Source organism: Cephus cinctus, unplaced genomic scaffold (genome assembly GCF_000341935.2).
Source record: "Cephus cinctus unplaced genomic scaffold, Ccin1 Ccin1_scaffold0259, whole genome shotgun sequence".
Taxonomy (NCBI): Eukaryota; Metazoa; Arthropoda; class Insecta; order Hymenoptera; family Cephidae; genus Cephus; species Cephus cinctus.
Window position 1 is genome coordinate 78361 of NW_014332971.1, and position 13076 is coordinate 91436.

General features: G+C 36.4%; 3 protein-coding genes across 5 annotated transcripts; 1 reads left to right on the forward strand and 2 right to left on the reverse strand.

Annotated features, from left to right (window-relative positions):
* The first annotated feature begins 39 nt into the window (after positions 1–39).
* LOC107265936 (rhomboid-related protein 4) lies at positions 40–1393 on the forward strand. The gene is made up of 2 exons (XM_015735878.2): positions 40–391; positions 578–1393. Exons 1-2 carry the CDS (start codon positions 269–271, stop codon positions 1190–1192), a joined length of 738 nt encoding a protein of 245 aa, XP_015591364.1. The 5' UTR covers positions 40–268; the 3' UTR covers positions 1193–1393.
* Positions 1394–1395: 2 nt separating this feature from the next.
* LOC107265932 (anaphase-promoting complex subunit 1) lies at positions 1396–9149 on the reverse strand. Of its 3 annotated transcripts, XM_015735871.2 has the most exons (18): positions 8943–9149; positions 8739–8882; positions 8327–8644; positions 8176–8246; positions 7998–8110; positions 7658–7927; positions 7159–7579; positions 6838–7027; positions 6363–6768; positions 5301–6290; positions 4970–5223; positions 4153–4915; positions 3855–4059; positions 3461–3781; positions 2955–3389; positions 1912–2900; positions 1729–1857; positions 1396–1650 (listed from the first exon to the last, which is right to left on the reverse strand). In XM_015735871.2, the coding sequence occupies exons 1-18, from the start codon at positions 8964–8966 to the stop codon at positions 1559–1561; spliced, it is 6135 nt and encodes a 2044-aa protein (XP_015591357.1). In that variant the 5' UTR covers positions 8967–9149; the 3' UTR covers positions 1396–1558. The 3 variants fall into 3 exon arrangements, with proteins under 3 accessions (XP_015591357.1, XP_024938958.1, XP_024938959.1); XM_025083190.1 differs by lacking the exon at positions 1729–1857; XM_025083191.1 differs by lacking the exons at positions 8176–8246; positions 8327–8644; positions 8739–8882; positions 8943–9149 and having other exon boundaries at positions 7658–7855; positions 7928–8057.
* Positions 9150–9345: 196 nt separating this feature from the next.
* Positions 9346–12746, reverse strand: LOC107265942 (actin-related protein 1). The gene is made up of 7 exons (XM_015735897.2): positions 12587–12746; positions 12204–12268; positions 11649–11975; positions 11245–11554; positions 11005–11178; positions 10867–10929; positions 9346–10740 (listed from the first exon to the last, which is right to left on the reverse strand). The coding sequence occupies exons 1-7, from the start codon at positions 12632–12634 to the stop codon at positions 10597–10599; spliced, it is 1131 nt and encodes a 376-aa protein (XP_015591383.1). The 5' UTR covers positions 12635–12746; the 3' UTR covers positions 9346–10596.
* Positions 12747–13076: the final 330 nt, after the last annotated feature.

Sequence of the window (13076 nt, forward strand, 5' to 3'; positions counted from 1 at the left end):
CATTCATATAGATACTCTATTGAAGTACACGAATAAATACAAAAATGTCAGACTCCTCCGGCACAGTCCTATATGTATATGTATATGTGCATACCGGTGATGAATCAAAAATTTGAACGACGTGGTGCTACGCTAGTCGTAGAGAACTTTCATAAAACACTTATTTTCATCAGTCGTGATCATCAGTTTTAAACAACGCGGATTACAAGCTGGGTCGTTCTTTAATGTCAAATAAAAATTGCAAAAAGAGTGAATCAAAAAGACAAATATGAGGCCCTATCAAAGACGACAGCAAGCTGTGGATTATGGCATTTATTTGCTGTTTATGCAGGCCTTCAATTTTGGAATAAATAAAATTCCACCTGCCACACTTATTGGAGTTATAGGACAGGTAATTTGATATTTCCACATTCCTTGGTTGTACAGGTTAATTTAGTCTTGTGCTTTTACTCTAGTTTAAATTTGTTTGAAATAATTTTATCACATCTTTTTGTCACATTATCTGTCAGGATTAAATAATAAATATCATACAATGTCACACTTTGAATTTTATACAATTATCTGTTTTGGGTTCCAGGCATTATTGTACATGGGAATGATAAAAGTTCCATGGAATGCAGAGGAAGTATGCATATCATCATTGAAAATCTTTCGAGATCGAGACTGGCGATCCTTCATTGTCTCAAACTTCGAACATGGGTCAGATATGCATCTATATTATAATATGATTTCCTTCATTATGAAAGGATCTTACCTCGAACCAATGTATGGTACTACAAATTTTGCATTGCTGGTAGGAATATTGAGTTTGGCATGTAGTGCTATGTATGTTTCTTTGGGTTATATCCTCATGCAAATTACTGAAGATTATGCATATTATACTGCGTGTGCCATTGGGTTCTCTGCAGTTTTGTTTGCATTAAAAGTAATCCAAGTTTGTGAAGAAAGCGACAGGTTACAAGATGTTGGAGGTTTTACAGTTCCTAGTAAAGTTTCCTTCTGGGTGGAACTTGTTTTAATTCATATACTAGTACCAAATTCCTCGTTTACTGGACATCTCGGAGGAATTTTAGTTGGCTGCTTGTATTGTTACACTAGAATAGGGGAAATAGTAGATAACATCATTTATACTATTACTGGATTCCCTATTGTACATGAAGAACGATTTTATAGACGACGTATACTCTTCTAATTTGACTATCAATGAAGTTTACTAGTTTTTCAATATTATTAAAAAAAAGAGAAGAATCCTTTTGTCTTCTGAAATGCAATGTGGTACATATGCATGCCTGCATTTTAAATGTAACTCTTATATGCAAAACTCATTCTCTGACATACGTTGTATAATATTACATAACTTAGACTATAATTATAAATTATAACATATTGTAAATCTATTCTTATAAAAAATTTTATTTTCGTTAAATCTCCTTCCAAACTTCTATACATAAACCTAACCTAACGAAGATTATAGTCAGGAATTGTTAGGTATAAATATTCACAGGAACGTTCGATCATCGTAGAATTAAAACGAATTGAGAAAGAAGCGTTTAAAAAACTAATCTGTTTTGAGAAGCGTATGAAGTTTATAAAGCGTGATGTCTGGTATGTCCGAGTTGGAGTCAAGGAAAATATGCGATAATGATTCCACTAAAACAAAAAAAAAATATTAATCGATCATTTTAGTTGTATCAAGCTCCAATTTTTTCATAATTCACTTGTACTAACCCATCATTTTGTAATTCACTTGATAGGGCATATCATAAAATATTAAATAAGCACTTAATTTTCCAAGTGCCAATGTGTCTGCATTAACCATGCCAGTGGTCAGATATTGTTTTACTAACGGTCTCAGATCTGCAAATTACAGTTGCTTTAGATGTTTAATACTAAACAAAAAAATGTTCCTACCTTGTTCCCAAGTATCCATAATCAATGCAGTTCTCTGCGTTAATGCTAGTACACTTTCAGTACTCAGCAGTGGATTAGATCTCTCCAAATAATTAGATCGCAATACTTGAGAGGCAATAAGTTTTATCTGCCAGACCAGATAAGTGCTTGGTCGCCTTTCAATGACTTCAATACTTTTAAATAAATTGATCCACAACGGCAGCAGACTGACCTTGTCCTTAACCACGCATTCATAAACAATTATAGCAAATGTCTGCAGGAAATGCTTTTCCATTTGAGTCATTTCCTCAGTATCTTCAGATGTGTTTGATAAAGATTGTTTTCTCTTTGTCGGAGAAGTTTCTCCAATTTCCATTTTCTGACTGGTAGACACATCAGTCTGCTCAAAAGAGTATCCAGCAGCTCGTTCTAGACTCTCATTTAGATTCGGATTTGTATAATTTGAACTGAATTTACTTCGAATTCCACGTGACTGGGTATTTATACATGTGTCTTTCTTCGACTTCTCTTTAGCAAGTCCTTGCAAAAAGTACTTTACGATATTTAATACAGTCTTATCATTCGTAAAGGAGGTAACGTGTTCCGGTCGAGCAGCCCAAGTTATAACATTTTCTGTAGTAAGAGTTTGTGCTACAAGACTTCTAAAGCCATGAGGATCTTCTTGATAAGATAAACAACCAGCACGTTGTTTAACATTTAAGGATTTGCATTTCTTAAGCATTCCTTCCAATTGTTGCCAATTGTGCCCTCGCTCAAAAACAATGTCCCAATACCGATCATCTTTTAATTCAACTCTTTTGAGACTGTCTAGCTGAGGCAACAAACAAGGCGCTCTCAGAAGAATATCTTGTCCACTTGCTAGTTTGTTTGTTTGGAAAGTGAGATGTACAGTAGCATAACATCTATTAGCTGTATCAATGTCTCTGGGCAGCAGTAAACGAGGTTCAGCAGCAAGTACATATAAATGTCTTAAGGCCTGAAGATGATACCTGTATAATTAATATATTAGTTATCTAGAAGAATTATTTTTACATATAACTTACCTATTGTCATTGCTGTGGGTCGGAAACTTGGGGAACAAAGAAATTATAAGAGCAGCCACGGCACTTGGGCTATTTGAAAGAGTATATCTTCCACCACCAAGGAATAAAAGTCCAAGAGCCATATGAGTTGCTAAATGAGAACCATAAGTGACGACGCTACTAGCAGGTCCAACACGCGTCCTCACGTGTCTACAAATTCTCATAATTTCGAGATCACCTGTACCAGCCATAACCACAGCGGTAGATAATAGAATAACATTTAGACACGTTTCTATAGTAGATTTTCCAGCTAATTCAGCTATTGATTTGTGCGACAATGCAGTAAACATTTGGGCATAATTATACAGAGTTTTAAATGCATTCTTGTTAGCCGTTCCAGCATATTTCAAACCTAGTGCCATACAGGCACCTGCTATTATGTTACAGTACGCCTGACTGCACAATAAAAAGTAATTAAAATTGACAATCTTGGTTGTTTAATATAATTATAAAGTTTGTATTCTTACTTCATAGTTTCCAAATCCACATTTTGCAATATCTCTGGCGTTGGTTTCTGTAATCTGTACTTATATACGATTTCCGGTACATGACTAGATACCCAGGTCTTTGTCGGTTCGATTTCATCCCACAATATCAAGGATTTAGCCAATATCCTTAGAAGCAAAAGATCCGGCCTAACAAAGTCTAACAAAAATTGTGTTGCCGGCGCACGCATCCATTCGGCAACTGCACGATTTCCTGTATTGAAATACATAAGACCCAGAGCAATCGTTGCACCAGGACTTGTAACGTCGATATTTATCGAGTCACCCTCTCGTATCTGATAACTAGAATTATAAAAATGTTCATAAATAATTTAATTTAAGTGACAGATTTGATTGAGATAAACATTATCGTTACCTAGGTGACTTGTACTTGTCTTTCTGTGCTCCAGTAAAAGGTCTCACGTTACCACCTACCATATAATAGTGTAACGTATCAGGAATACTAGATAAATCTGAACCACCTCCAGAACCCAAAACGACTAAACCCAAAGCCATTCCTGCGGCTAAGGAGTACGATTCTCGATCCACGCAATTTTTCATCTCTGGTCCAGGTGGTCTACCTATGATTAAAATAATTAATAGAATTAGTATAATGATTGATCCTTGCCAAATAATTATTAAAATCAATGATATTAAGATTTAATAAGATATACCAATCTCTGAGAGTAAAGCATGAGCAATGTGCCTGTGAGAAGTTCCTTGATAAACTAATCCAACTCCCATTAATGCTGCTACTTGAACGTTTTGCGGAACATTCAATTCTATACTAGTAGGTGGTAGTAAAGTCTCCACATGTAACGACAACAACTTTGTCATCGCCACATCCATAGTAGCCCTATGAGTAGCTGACAATCCTAATAGAAGACCCACACTCGTTACTTCATGGCATTCTACCAGGTACTCGTAGAGATTGAAAGGTGCCAGATTCTTGAGATGTCCATTGAGACCCAGTGCCATCAATAACCCTGAATGTTCTATGCTGAACTCGCCCTGTTGCTGTTTATTATAAACAATCCAAGTTGAATCAATATTCGAAGCATCTGGATGAATTCGAAGTCCGGCTGCTACGCCATTATGAAACAGAGGCCAGAGATTCATATTAGGAGGAACGTCGATGTGCGCTAATTCAACTGTAGTCCCACGAGGAGGTGCTTTCCCAGTTAAGCAAAGTCGAGGAACAGGTAATTGTTCAGTAATAATAGGCGTGGAGGTTCTCAGAGTGAACATTCCTCTGGCTACAGGAAGTGCCATGGTTCTTGTGCACAGAGCATGTAGATGTCTTTCCTGTTCCTCTATAAATTCATGATCGCTGACATCCGGTCTTTGGACTATGGCTATTTTAACTGGCTTAGAAGAATTTAATAGTCGTCTCACTTCCGCTACTCTGTGATCCTTGTTGAATCTCAACTTCAATATCTGCAAAACGGATGTGTTGACTCAATGATTTAAAAAAGACAGAGTTTCACTCACAGAATCATCGAATTCCATTCCGTCATCCTGTTCTGGATCTTTTATTAGATAACTCTTTCCATCGTTATCTTCGCCATGACTTTGTTCAAGGGGTAAAGAGTGTCCGTCCAAAGCAGCTAAATCCTGACGATCCACGAGCTCATAGACATGAGCTGGCCAGTTAGGTGGTGGCCTTTCCCTACATCTATGCATTATGTCTTTGAAGAGAAGTGATATTCCTGGTGGTAAGATCTCCAGATCCTTTTTCTTCATACCTGAAAAACGATGAGTTCTTTATTGAAATTCAGTATCATCACTGGCAATTGTTCATAGATGAAAAATTCATTCGTACCCATTTCATGGTAAAGTAAAACTATTCTTTCTGCTGAAGGATTTTCCAATTTTCGTAACACTTCCTTATCGTGTCTGAAGCCAACTTCTTGTGGATCAACACGACTACCCGCGGGTATAATTAATTTCACAAATTTATCTATTTCTACAGCTGAAGTATTTCCCTCTTGTGCAATAAGTGCAACGAGTTGCACTACGTTCCTTGTTCTTGGATTCACTTGATTGAGATAAGGATATGAACCAACGTTTATACCGTTCAACAACTTATTGAGTGTTTCGAAAATATTCGGTGGTTTCATTGGCATGTAATTTGGTGGTACTAATTTCTGTAAGTCTGTCGTATTCATTTGTGACTGGGTAAGCATTGCTTGACAAATCGATGGGAAGTCCAAGAAGTAGTGACGAGAGTACATGTCAAATTTCAGATCTGTACTAAGGTGATGCAATAATTGTGCCAATAGTGGCAAACTTTCAGACATTATGCAATTTAATTTCAATTCCTCGTACAATAAATGCAAGGAAAAGAGTACCAATGGAATATATGGGAAAAGTATGGCTTGTGAATTGATTTTGCCTAAACTATTTGGTACCATATTTTTAGTAATACATTCAGTTGTATCGAAGCTATTTGTTAGTTTTGTTAATCCAAGAACGTCTGATACAAACGGTTGTGAGCTTTTGTGCTCGACAGAATCAAGTGTATAAAGCCAATCCTCGTTTGAACCATTCGAACTTGTCTTTTGTTTCTTAGGCACAACAATAGGACTGTTGCGTTCAGTCAACTGGTCCTTGTCATTATTCTGAATAAGTTCAAGCTTGTCTACATCATAACCAAGTAGACTAAACAAAACTACCAGAAACAAATGCCATTCTTGTATAGGAGCAAAGTCTTGCGGTCCTGGTGCATTTCTGGCTCCGTACCATTTTACTAGTAACTGCATAGCTAGATCACGCTGAAGTACACTTCGCAGGGTTTGCAAACATTTTGTAACTAAAAAATATTGTATGCTGTCATAAAGTTGATTCATTTTTTTTAAATTACTATATATCGCAGTATATTTACCTAGTGGAGACGTGCTGGAAGCTGGTAATGTGATTCTAAAATAATTTTTGTTTCCATACTCTAAAGTCACCTTATTTTTTACTGCATCTTTTAAACCTTGAAGACTTCCATCTATTATGGTGTTCTCCAACAGGATAGGAGGTCTACCGCATGTTCCACTAACGGGACTTAACATATGTAAACCCTCTTCAAATTTGATTTCATGAGACGTATGATAATGTTGTGAAATCAAAGAGCTTCTACGAGGAAATGGTGAACCGAGTTTCTGACCGATGTTTGCTAAGAAATAATTATTCCCTATAAGGGTTGGTAAGACTCCTGATATATGAACCTTTCCCACGCATGTAACACCCGAATATAACGTCACGCCGTTTGATAGATCCATTGTGGCAATCATATGTAATGTCTGACGAAGATAAATAAATATTAAATACTCATGAGTATTAGTGAGATTATCTTATGTAATATTACTCACCGGTAAACTGACAGCATCTTTAGCTATTATACTAGTCACCATGCCAAAAATTATTTGTTGCTTCTTGTTAGCCTTTTCAAGTCTCACGAGAAAGAGTTGTGATCTATTTGATATCAGGTATCCTAAGTAACTCTGGCCAACGAGATCAGACGTTAACAGTACTTTGGAGGCTTTACCGGACACTACATCCCTTAAAAACGAAAAAATGGTTAACTTAATATTTTTACTAAGCTACTGAGTAATGGGATTGAGCATTTAAAATACAGGAATAGAGAATAATTATGAAACCTTGGAAAAAATGTTTTAAAGTTTATTACTTACTTTGGAACGCCTGTATTCTCAGTCCATACATGATCCAAACAAATCTCTGGATATAATGGTCTACTGGGACAATTCATCACATCCTGGAATTGGATACTATTACAACTAGCACCAAGACTGTTTTGCGATTGCCCCACTATTGTAGTCATCACTGCATGGTGTAGTCTAGTTTGATGTAGAGAAGGACCACCGGAAACTCCTAGAAGAGGTGAAAATGCTGGATGGGTTGGTGATTGACATCGGGAAATGGTAGCCATAGGACTGTGGGAGCGAGAATGTTGTTGCTGTTGTTGCTGCGACGGTGAAGCTCCACCGCCCGAACATGTCGTCGTATAAGAAGTGCCTCGTGAACCGAATGGACTATTGTTTAATCCTATGCCTAATCCTATGCCAATATTACTCAATTGTAAGTTTGGCACCCCTAGAAATTGAAAAGCGTGCAAATAGTTGATATTCGTGATTAGTTTGAATCGTTAGAGGATTTTTGTTGTAATCTTACCAAATAGACTGAGCTGTGTTTTATTAGGATGACTCTTGTTGATGGAAATATTATTAGTGACGCTTAGTGGTGATGCACTTGTTGAATGATTAAAGATACTAGGAGTAGTATCATTACTTCCACAGACTATTTGACATTCCTCAGCTAGAGCTTTGCGTATTTTATAAACTGAATGCAACCCAGTTTTTGTATCGTACACTACAGCAAGGGAAGGTTCGGAGCTGGTAAATACGATTTGCTGATTCGATTCGCACATGTATGAAATATTACCTATAAACATTACCGACTGTTATAGTAGTTTCTTAACATTCTGGAACTTTGTGAATTACGTAAACCGTACCATGTTTCATGAGCAGAGGGCAGATTTCATCTAAAGGATGCATAAGAGAAAAAGCCACTGGTAAATGGCTTTCGTTCTGTAAAGCCAATCTGTTTGCTTCCAAAGATGCGTACCTATTTAAATTGTACGCTTTTAATAAGATGTTATATTTATGTATGATATGTGCTAATACCAGTACCTTGATACTGTAATTGGAACTTGAGATTTTTCCAGCAATATTCCATACTTTGTAGGCCATACAGCGGAGACCTAATTTGGACAAATTAAGAGTTTAATTCTCTTTGATTATCGTGATAAATGTTTTTAGTCAAGAAATATAATTTATATACTTGAAACTGTAAACTGGAAACATAATCCTCCCCGGACTCTGTGAATACTTTTAGTGTATATGAATCTATGAGACAAATAGATTCGATTGTCTTTTCAAGGGGCTCATTATTTTCAAAATCTTTGCCTTTTGATAACTGATTAGGCGTTGTTGTGTGGAAGGTGCACCAGAGTGCATGTTTAATATCCGTTTCGCAGGTATAAGAGGTTTGAAGCACTCTGCTGGATCTGTCACCTTTTGAGTGAACAGCAACTTTACCCGAACAGTAAAGTTCTTCTTCGCCACAAGCATCATTGTCTCTCACAAGCCAGAATTCTGTCTAAAATTACAGAATTGACAAAAATACTTTCAACGTATGATGAGGCACATATAAGCTCAATGCGAAAGAGTAGATTTCGAAAAACTAGTCTTACTGGTGATCTTTCCGATATGTTAACTTGGCTAAACTTCTGTAGAAGAACGCTATCTCCTGCTACTGAGCGATTATGTGGTGACTGTTGACTGATCACAGATCCAGGATGCCTCAAAACCGTCTGACGTCCACCTGGTATATATTCCTTAGAAAAAATAACAGTTACTAATATTGAACTGGGGCCATAACCTCAAAATCATCGTACCAGCGGGTCTGAGGCGGCAATCATTTTCTCCCTAGTTTCATCCAGATTTGCTGAGTATATTTATTGAAAGTTTTAAGGATATACGGACGACCGTAAGACGCACTGAAAGAGCACGTATTAATATGATGTAAGGGTAATTCTTTGGCACGTTTAACAATACACAATCATGGGAGTCGCCATATTAAAAAGACGCAGATGTCTCTGACATGACAAGAATAAAGCAAGATTAATTTATTCGAAAACAGCCACTGTTAACATAGATTTACTTTCGCTCTTTCACATTAATTATAACTGTTGTCTATAAATAAATTAATCCGCACTAATAATTTTAAAAGATCAATATAAAAATTCTATTTTATTTCAAGAACAAAGATTGGATTTGAAACAACAAAGACATAAATGATAAGGCTTTTTGGAATTTTTTATTTTTAATATAAATAGACATATTAAATGAATGGTAGACAATATAAATATTACAATTATTAATAATTAGATAATATTGGTTTTAAGCTGCTAAACATGTGCTATTTCGTTAATGCAATCTCGTCGACGCATAATCTTTCCGGTTTTGGTATTCAGATGACAAAGAATAATATATTTATCCTTGAAGTTTTCATTCACATTCTTGATGTTAAGATTTCACGAAGCCTTCGAAATGCTGCCAGTAGAGTGTCGCCATGAATTTTTTGCGTAAAGCAAAAACACGGTAGGCCTCGTTAATATTTCATATCGAAATTTCCAGATGTTGAGAAGTTACTTTTGCACACATTAATCCAATGCTCGGTCGCATACTGCTTATCACAGTTAGGCTAAACCACTTAAATTAAATAAAGATACTCCTTTCTTTAGAAGAACAAGTTCGCATTCTGAATTTGCTACAATATTGCATATCGTATTAAGGTTGTCATATCATACGCGTCTCACCAGAATTGGAAAACTGAACGGCAGACGTATGTTCTCCAAGATTTTACAGTTTTATTTTACCAAAGCGTACATATTTACAAATATTTTGCAAAATCGCTACGGCCTCTGAACAATTCGGTAGTGTTTTTTTTTCTGATTCTTTTTCGTCTTTTCTTTAAATTAAACAGTATTTTAAATATAGCAACTCCATCTTGTTCTTTTCACTTAAATATACGCTTCGTCGGTCTATCATATACTAATAGAACCATACGCAGTATCAAAAGGGAGAAAGGAAAAAGAAATATCGATGTAGTTTTAACTTAAATATCGCGTGGATGGATCACCGCTCGATCCTTAATTTACGATTAGAGAAAGAAAAAACGACAGCGACTAATCACGTTTCGACGATCCTGAGCAATTGCTTATCGTCTTGCGGCTTTTCATTTAATCATTACTACGGGTAGCGAGAAAGAGGAAGTTTTTACCTATTCTGAATAATGCGTCGTTAAAAATACACGCAATGTTGATTTTTTCGTCACCTTTTTTAACTGATACCAATTACAACGTAAAAAAGTCCTGTCCTGGACTCAAAATCCTCTTAATGCATAGCACAAATCAATAGAAACTGGGGCGATTAAAGCGTTATAAATATATGGTTAATGCGGTACGTGCGAGTGTTGTGCCGAGCATTGTTCGTGTGTTCTGTTTACAATTATTCGATATATCGGATTAATTATTTCGAAAATTAGGCTCAGAATGTTTTACGATGAACCGCCCTGGAACCTTCTTCGTCATATTCGCGCTTGTTCACCCACATCTTCTTGAATGTATCCAAGGAAGCCAAGATTGAGCCTCCTATCCAGGTACTGTATAAGCGCTCTTGAGGAGCGGATATCTGGTATAGAATAATATATAGTTACAGAAAATGTATTGGAAAGTAGTTGAAAATTGCGAGTGACAAACTGATGTTATATAGAATGATAACGATTTTAATAAGTAGTTAGATTATAATGTGACTTACCCTGATTTTAATGTCTTTCGGTGACATCTTTCGAATCTCAGAGAGTAACCTATCGCCAAATCCCTGAAAACAGTTTGAAATTTACATTTTATACTATCAAAGTTTGCTGTAATATATATTTTATGTATTGCAACTTACACGGAAGAGTGTCGAGCCTCCTGACAGTACAATATTTTGGAAAAGAACTTTCCTCAGATCCAAATCAGACTTCTGAATCGAGTACATTAGTACTTCGTGAAGTCCTTCACATTCTTCACCTATAAGATCAGGTCTGAAAAGCACCTCAGGCGCTCTAAACCTGGCTGGACCAATCTATATTAAAAAAAGTAAATATTATCTATATCTTCGAGCAGAAATTTATAATAATGGAACAATTACCTCAAGATGACTGCCATCCGGTAGAGTATACTGGAATTTTTCTGTTTCAACAGTCTCCTCCTTTTGCGGATTACTGGCAAGATAACAAGAACGTTCTTTCATCGTTCTAACAATTTCAAACTCTGCTGTGGTTCTGAAATTAATGCCCTCCTTGCGCAGCAATAATCGCAAATATCGTGTAACATCACGGCCTGCTATGTCCACCCTCATTATACTGTGAGGCATTGCAAAACCTTCATAAATGGGTACTGCATGCGTGACACCATCTCCAGAATCTAGTACAACACCAGTTGTTCTACCAGTAGCATATCTATTTGATAACAATGGACAATGACAAACTTATATTGCCCATGAAATTATATAGCTTCACCATTATTCATGAATAAGCCATGGCAATAACTTACAAACTAAGTACAGCTTGCATAGATACAAATAGAGCTGGCACATTCAACGATTCGAAGAAGATCTCTGCTGCTTTCTCTCGATTTTTCCTAGGATTAAGTGGGGCCTCAGTCAAGAGTACAGGATGTTCTTCGCTAAATGTGGCCAGTTGATCTTTACTATAAATGTATGACCAAATTCTTTCCATATCATTCCAATCCGTGACAATACCATGTTCCATTGGATAACGTAAAGATAAAAGGCCACGGTGTTCTTCGGCTATGGGACCAACAAATATGTCCCCCTCCAAGGCACCAGCCATTACCCGAACATGCTTTGGTCTTCCCATGCTAAACACAATAATTAAAATCAGCATGATTTTGTTTTTCGTCTAAAAAGTGTAGAATGTTTCTTTTATCCTCGTACGTAATATTCTGAGTCATGAGTAATCAAAGATTCAAACTTAAGCGGCCGAATTGAAAATTGGCAGCCCTGTAGTCGCCACCTGTCAATAACCTCCAAAACGGAAGATGTCTCATAGCGAATTTTAATTAGATGTTACGACCTGTCACACTTACTAATTCGGAAATCTGCATTTCGGTATTTGGTCGCCCGCGAAGCCTGCTTTAATTACGCCGGAACCCTGTAAAATTAATATAATCCACGTGTAACGACACCCTTATTGATTTTATGCTAGTGAGTCTTTGCATAAGATAGGTAACTGCAAATAAGCTAATGCCAATAATGCTAGTGGTCTTTTCGTTTAAGGGCATTTGTAGAAAATAAAGACAAATACTGCATAATTTTATGTAAAGATAAGTAGCTCAAATCTTAAGAAATTTATATCTATTTTCTCTGTACTCTGCTGCCGACAATATGGCCGCTTTCATTTTGACACATTGAAGATACCGTAGAAATTGACGTTTTTCTACTATTCTCATAACTTTTATCAAACACTCACGTTGTCAATAACCACCGGCTGGTTCACAATCACGTCGTACGGTTCCATTTTTAATAGAAAACTCTTGTCCTTTTTCTAAAAGCTTAGAAAATCGACTCTAGCCTCACAGTTACACACCTATCTCCCAGGTGAGCTGTGAAGGGAGCTGTCATTCCTACAGTAACTCGTTCCCGAATCATAATCGAAGTTAGCGATGCCAACATCCTGGAGCCAAATTTTAAAAGAACGTATTTAATGCCAAGGATAATTATGGATCATTATTAACGTAAGAATGTATTCGTATTCAATCAAAATCTCGCTAACATATTCTTAAGATAACTATGCTAGATTGCAATGCTTAGTTCAATTAAACATGTCATACAAATTTGACACTGGAATTCTTTTAACAAAGTTTTAAAATTTGGCAGTATTCTACTGATAGATGTCAACGATTTTTTTGTGGCTATTAACAGAGAGAGAGAGAGAGAAACGGGAATGGAAATGATGTAAG

What these genes read in the sequence shown, in the direction of transcription:
- LOC107265936 (XM_015735878.2), top strand. Translation starts at nt 269, where the DNA reads ATGAGGCCCTATCAAAGACGACAGCAAGCTGTGGATTATGGCATTTAT. An exon ending in TTATTGGAGTTATAGGACAG is followed by an intron (nt 392 to 577) that starts GTAATTTGATAT and finishes TTTGGGTTCCAG; the next exon opens with GCATTATTGTACATGGGAAT.
- LOC107265932 (XM_015735871.2), bottom strand. Translation starts at nt 8,966, where the DNA reads ATGATTGCCGCCTCAGACCCGCTG. An exon ending in TTTCCAGTTTACAGTTTCAA is followed by an intron (nt 8,247 to 8,326) that starts GTATATAAATTA and finishes TGTCCAAATTAG; the next exon opens with GTCTCCGCTGTATGGCCTAC. An exon ending in GTTCCAATTACAGTATCAAG is followed by an intron (nt 8,111 to 8,175) that starts GTACTGGTATTA and finishes CAATTTAAATAG; the next exon opens with GTACGCATCTTTGGAAGCAA.
- LOC107265942 (XM_015735897.2), bottom strand. Translation starts at nt 12,634, where the DNA reads ATGGAACCGTACGACGTGATTGTGAACCAGCCGGTGGTTATTGACAAC. An exon ending in AAATGCAGATTTCCGAATTA is followed by an intron (nt 11,976 to 12,203) that starts GTAAGTGTGACA and finishes TATTGTGTTTAG; the next exon opens with CATGGGAAGACCAAAGCATG. An exon ending in CGAAAGACATTAAAATCAGG is followed by an intron (nt 10,741 to 10,866) that starts GTAAGTCACATT and finishes ATTCTATACCAG; the next exon opens with ATATCCGCTCCTCAAGAGCG.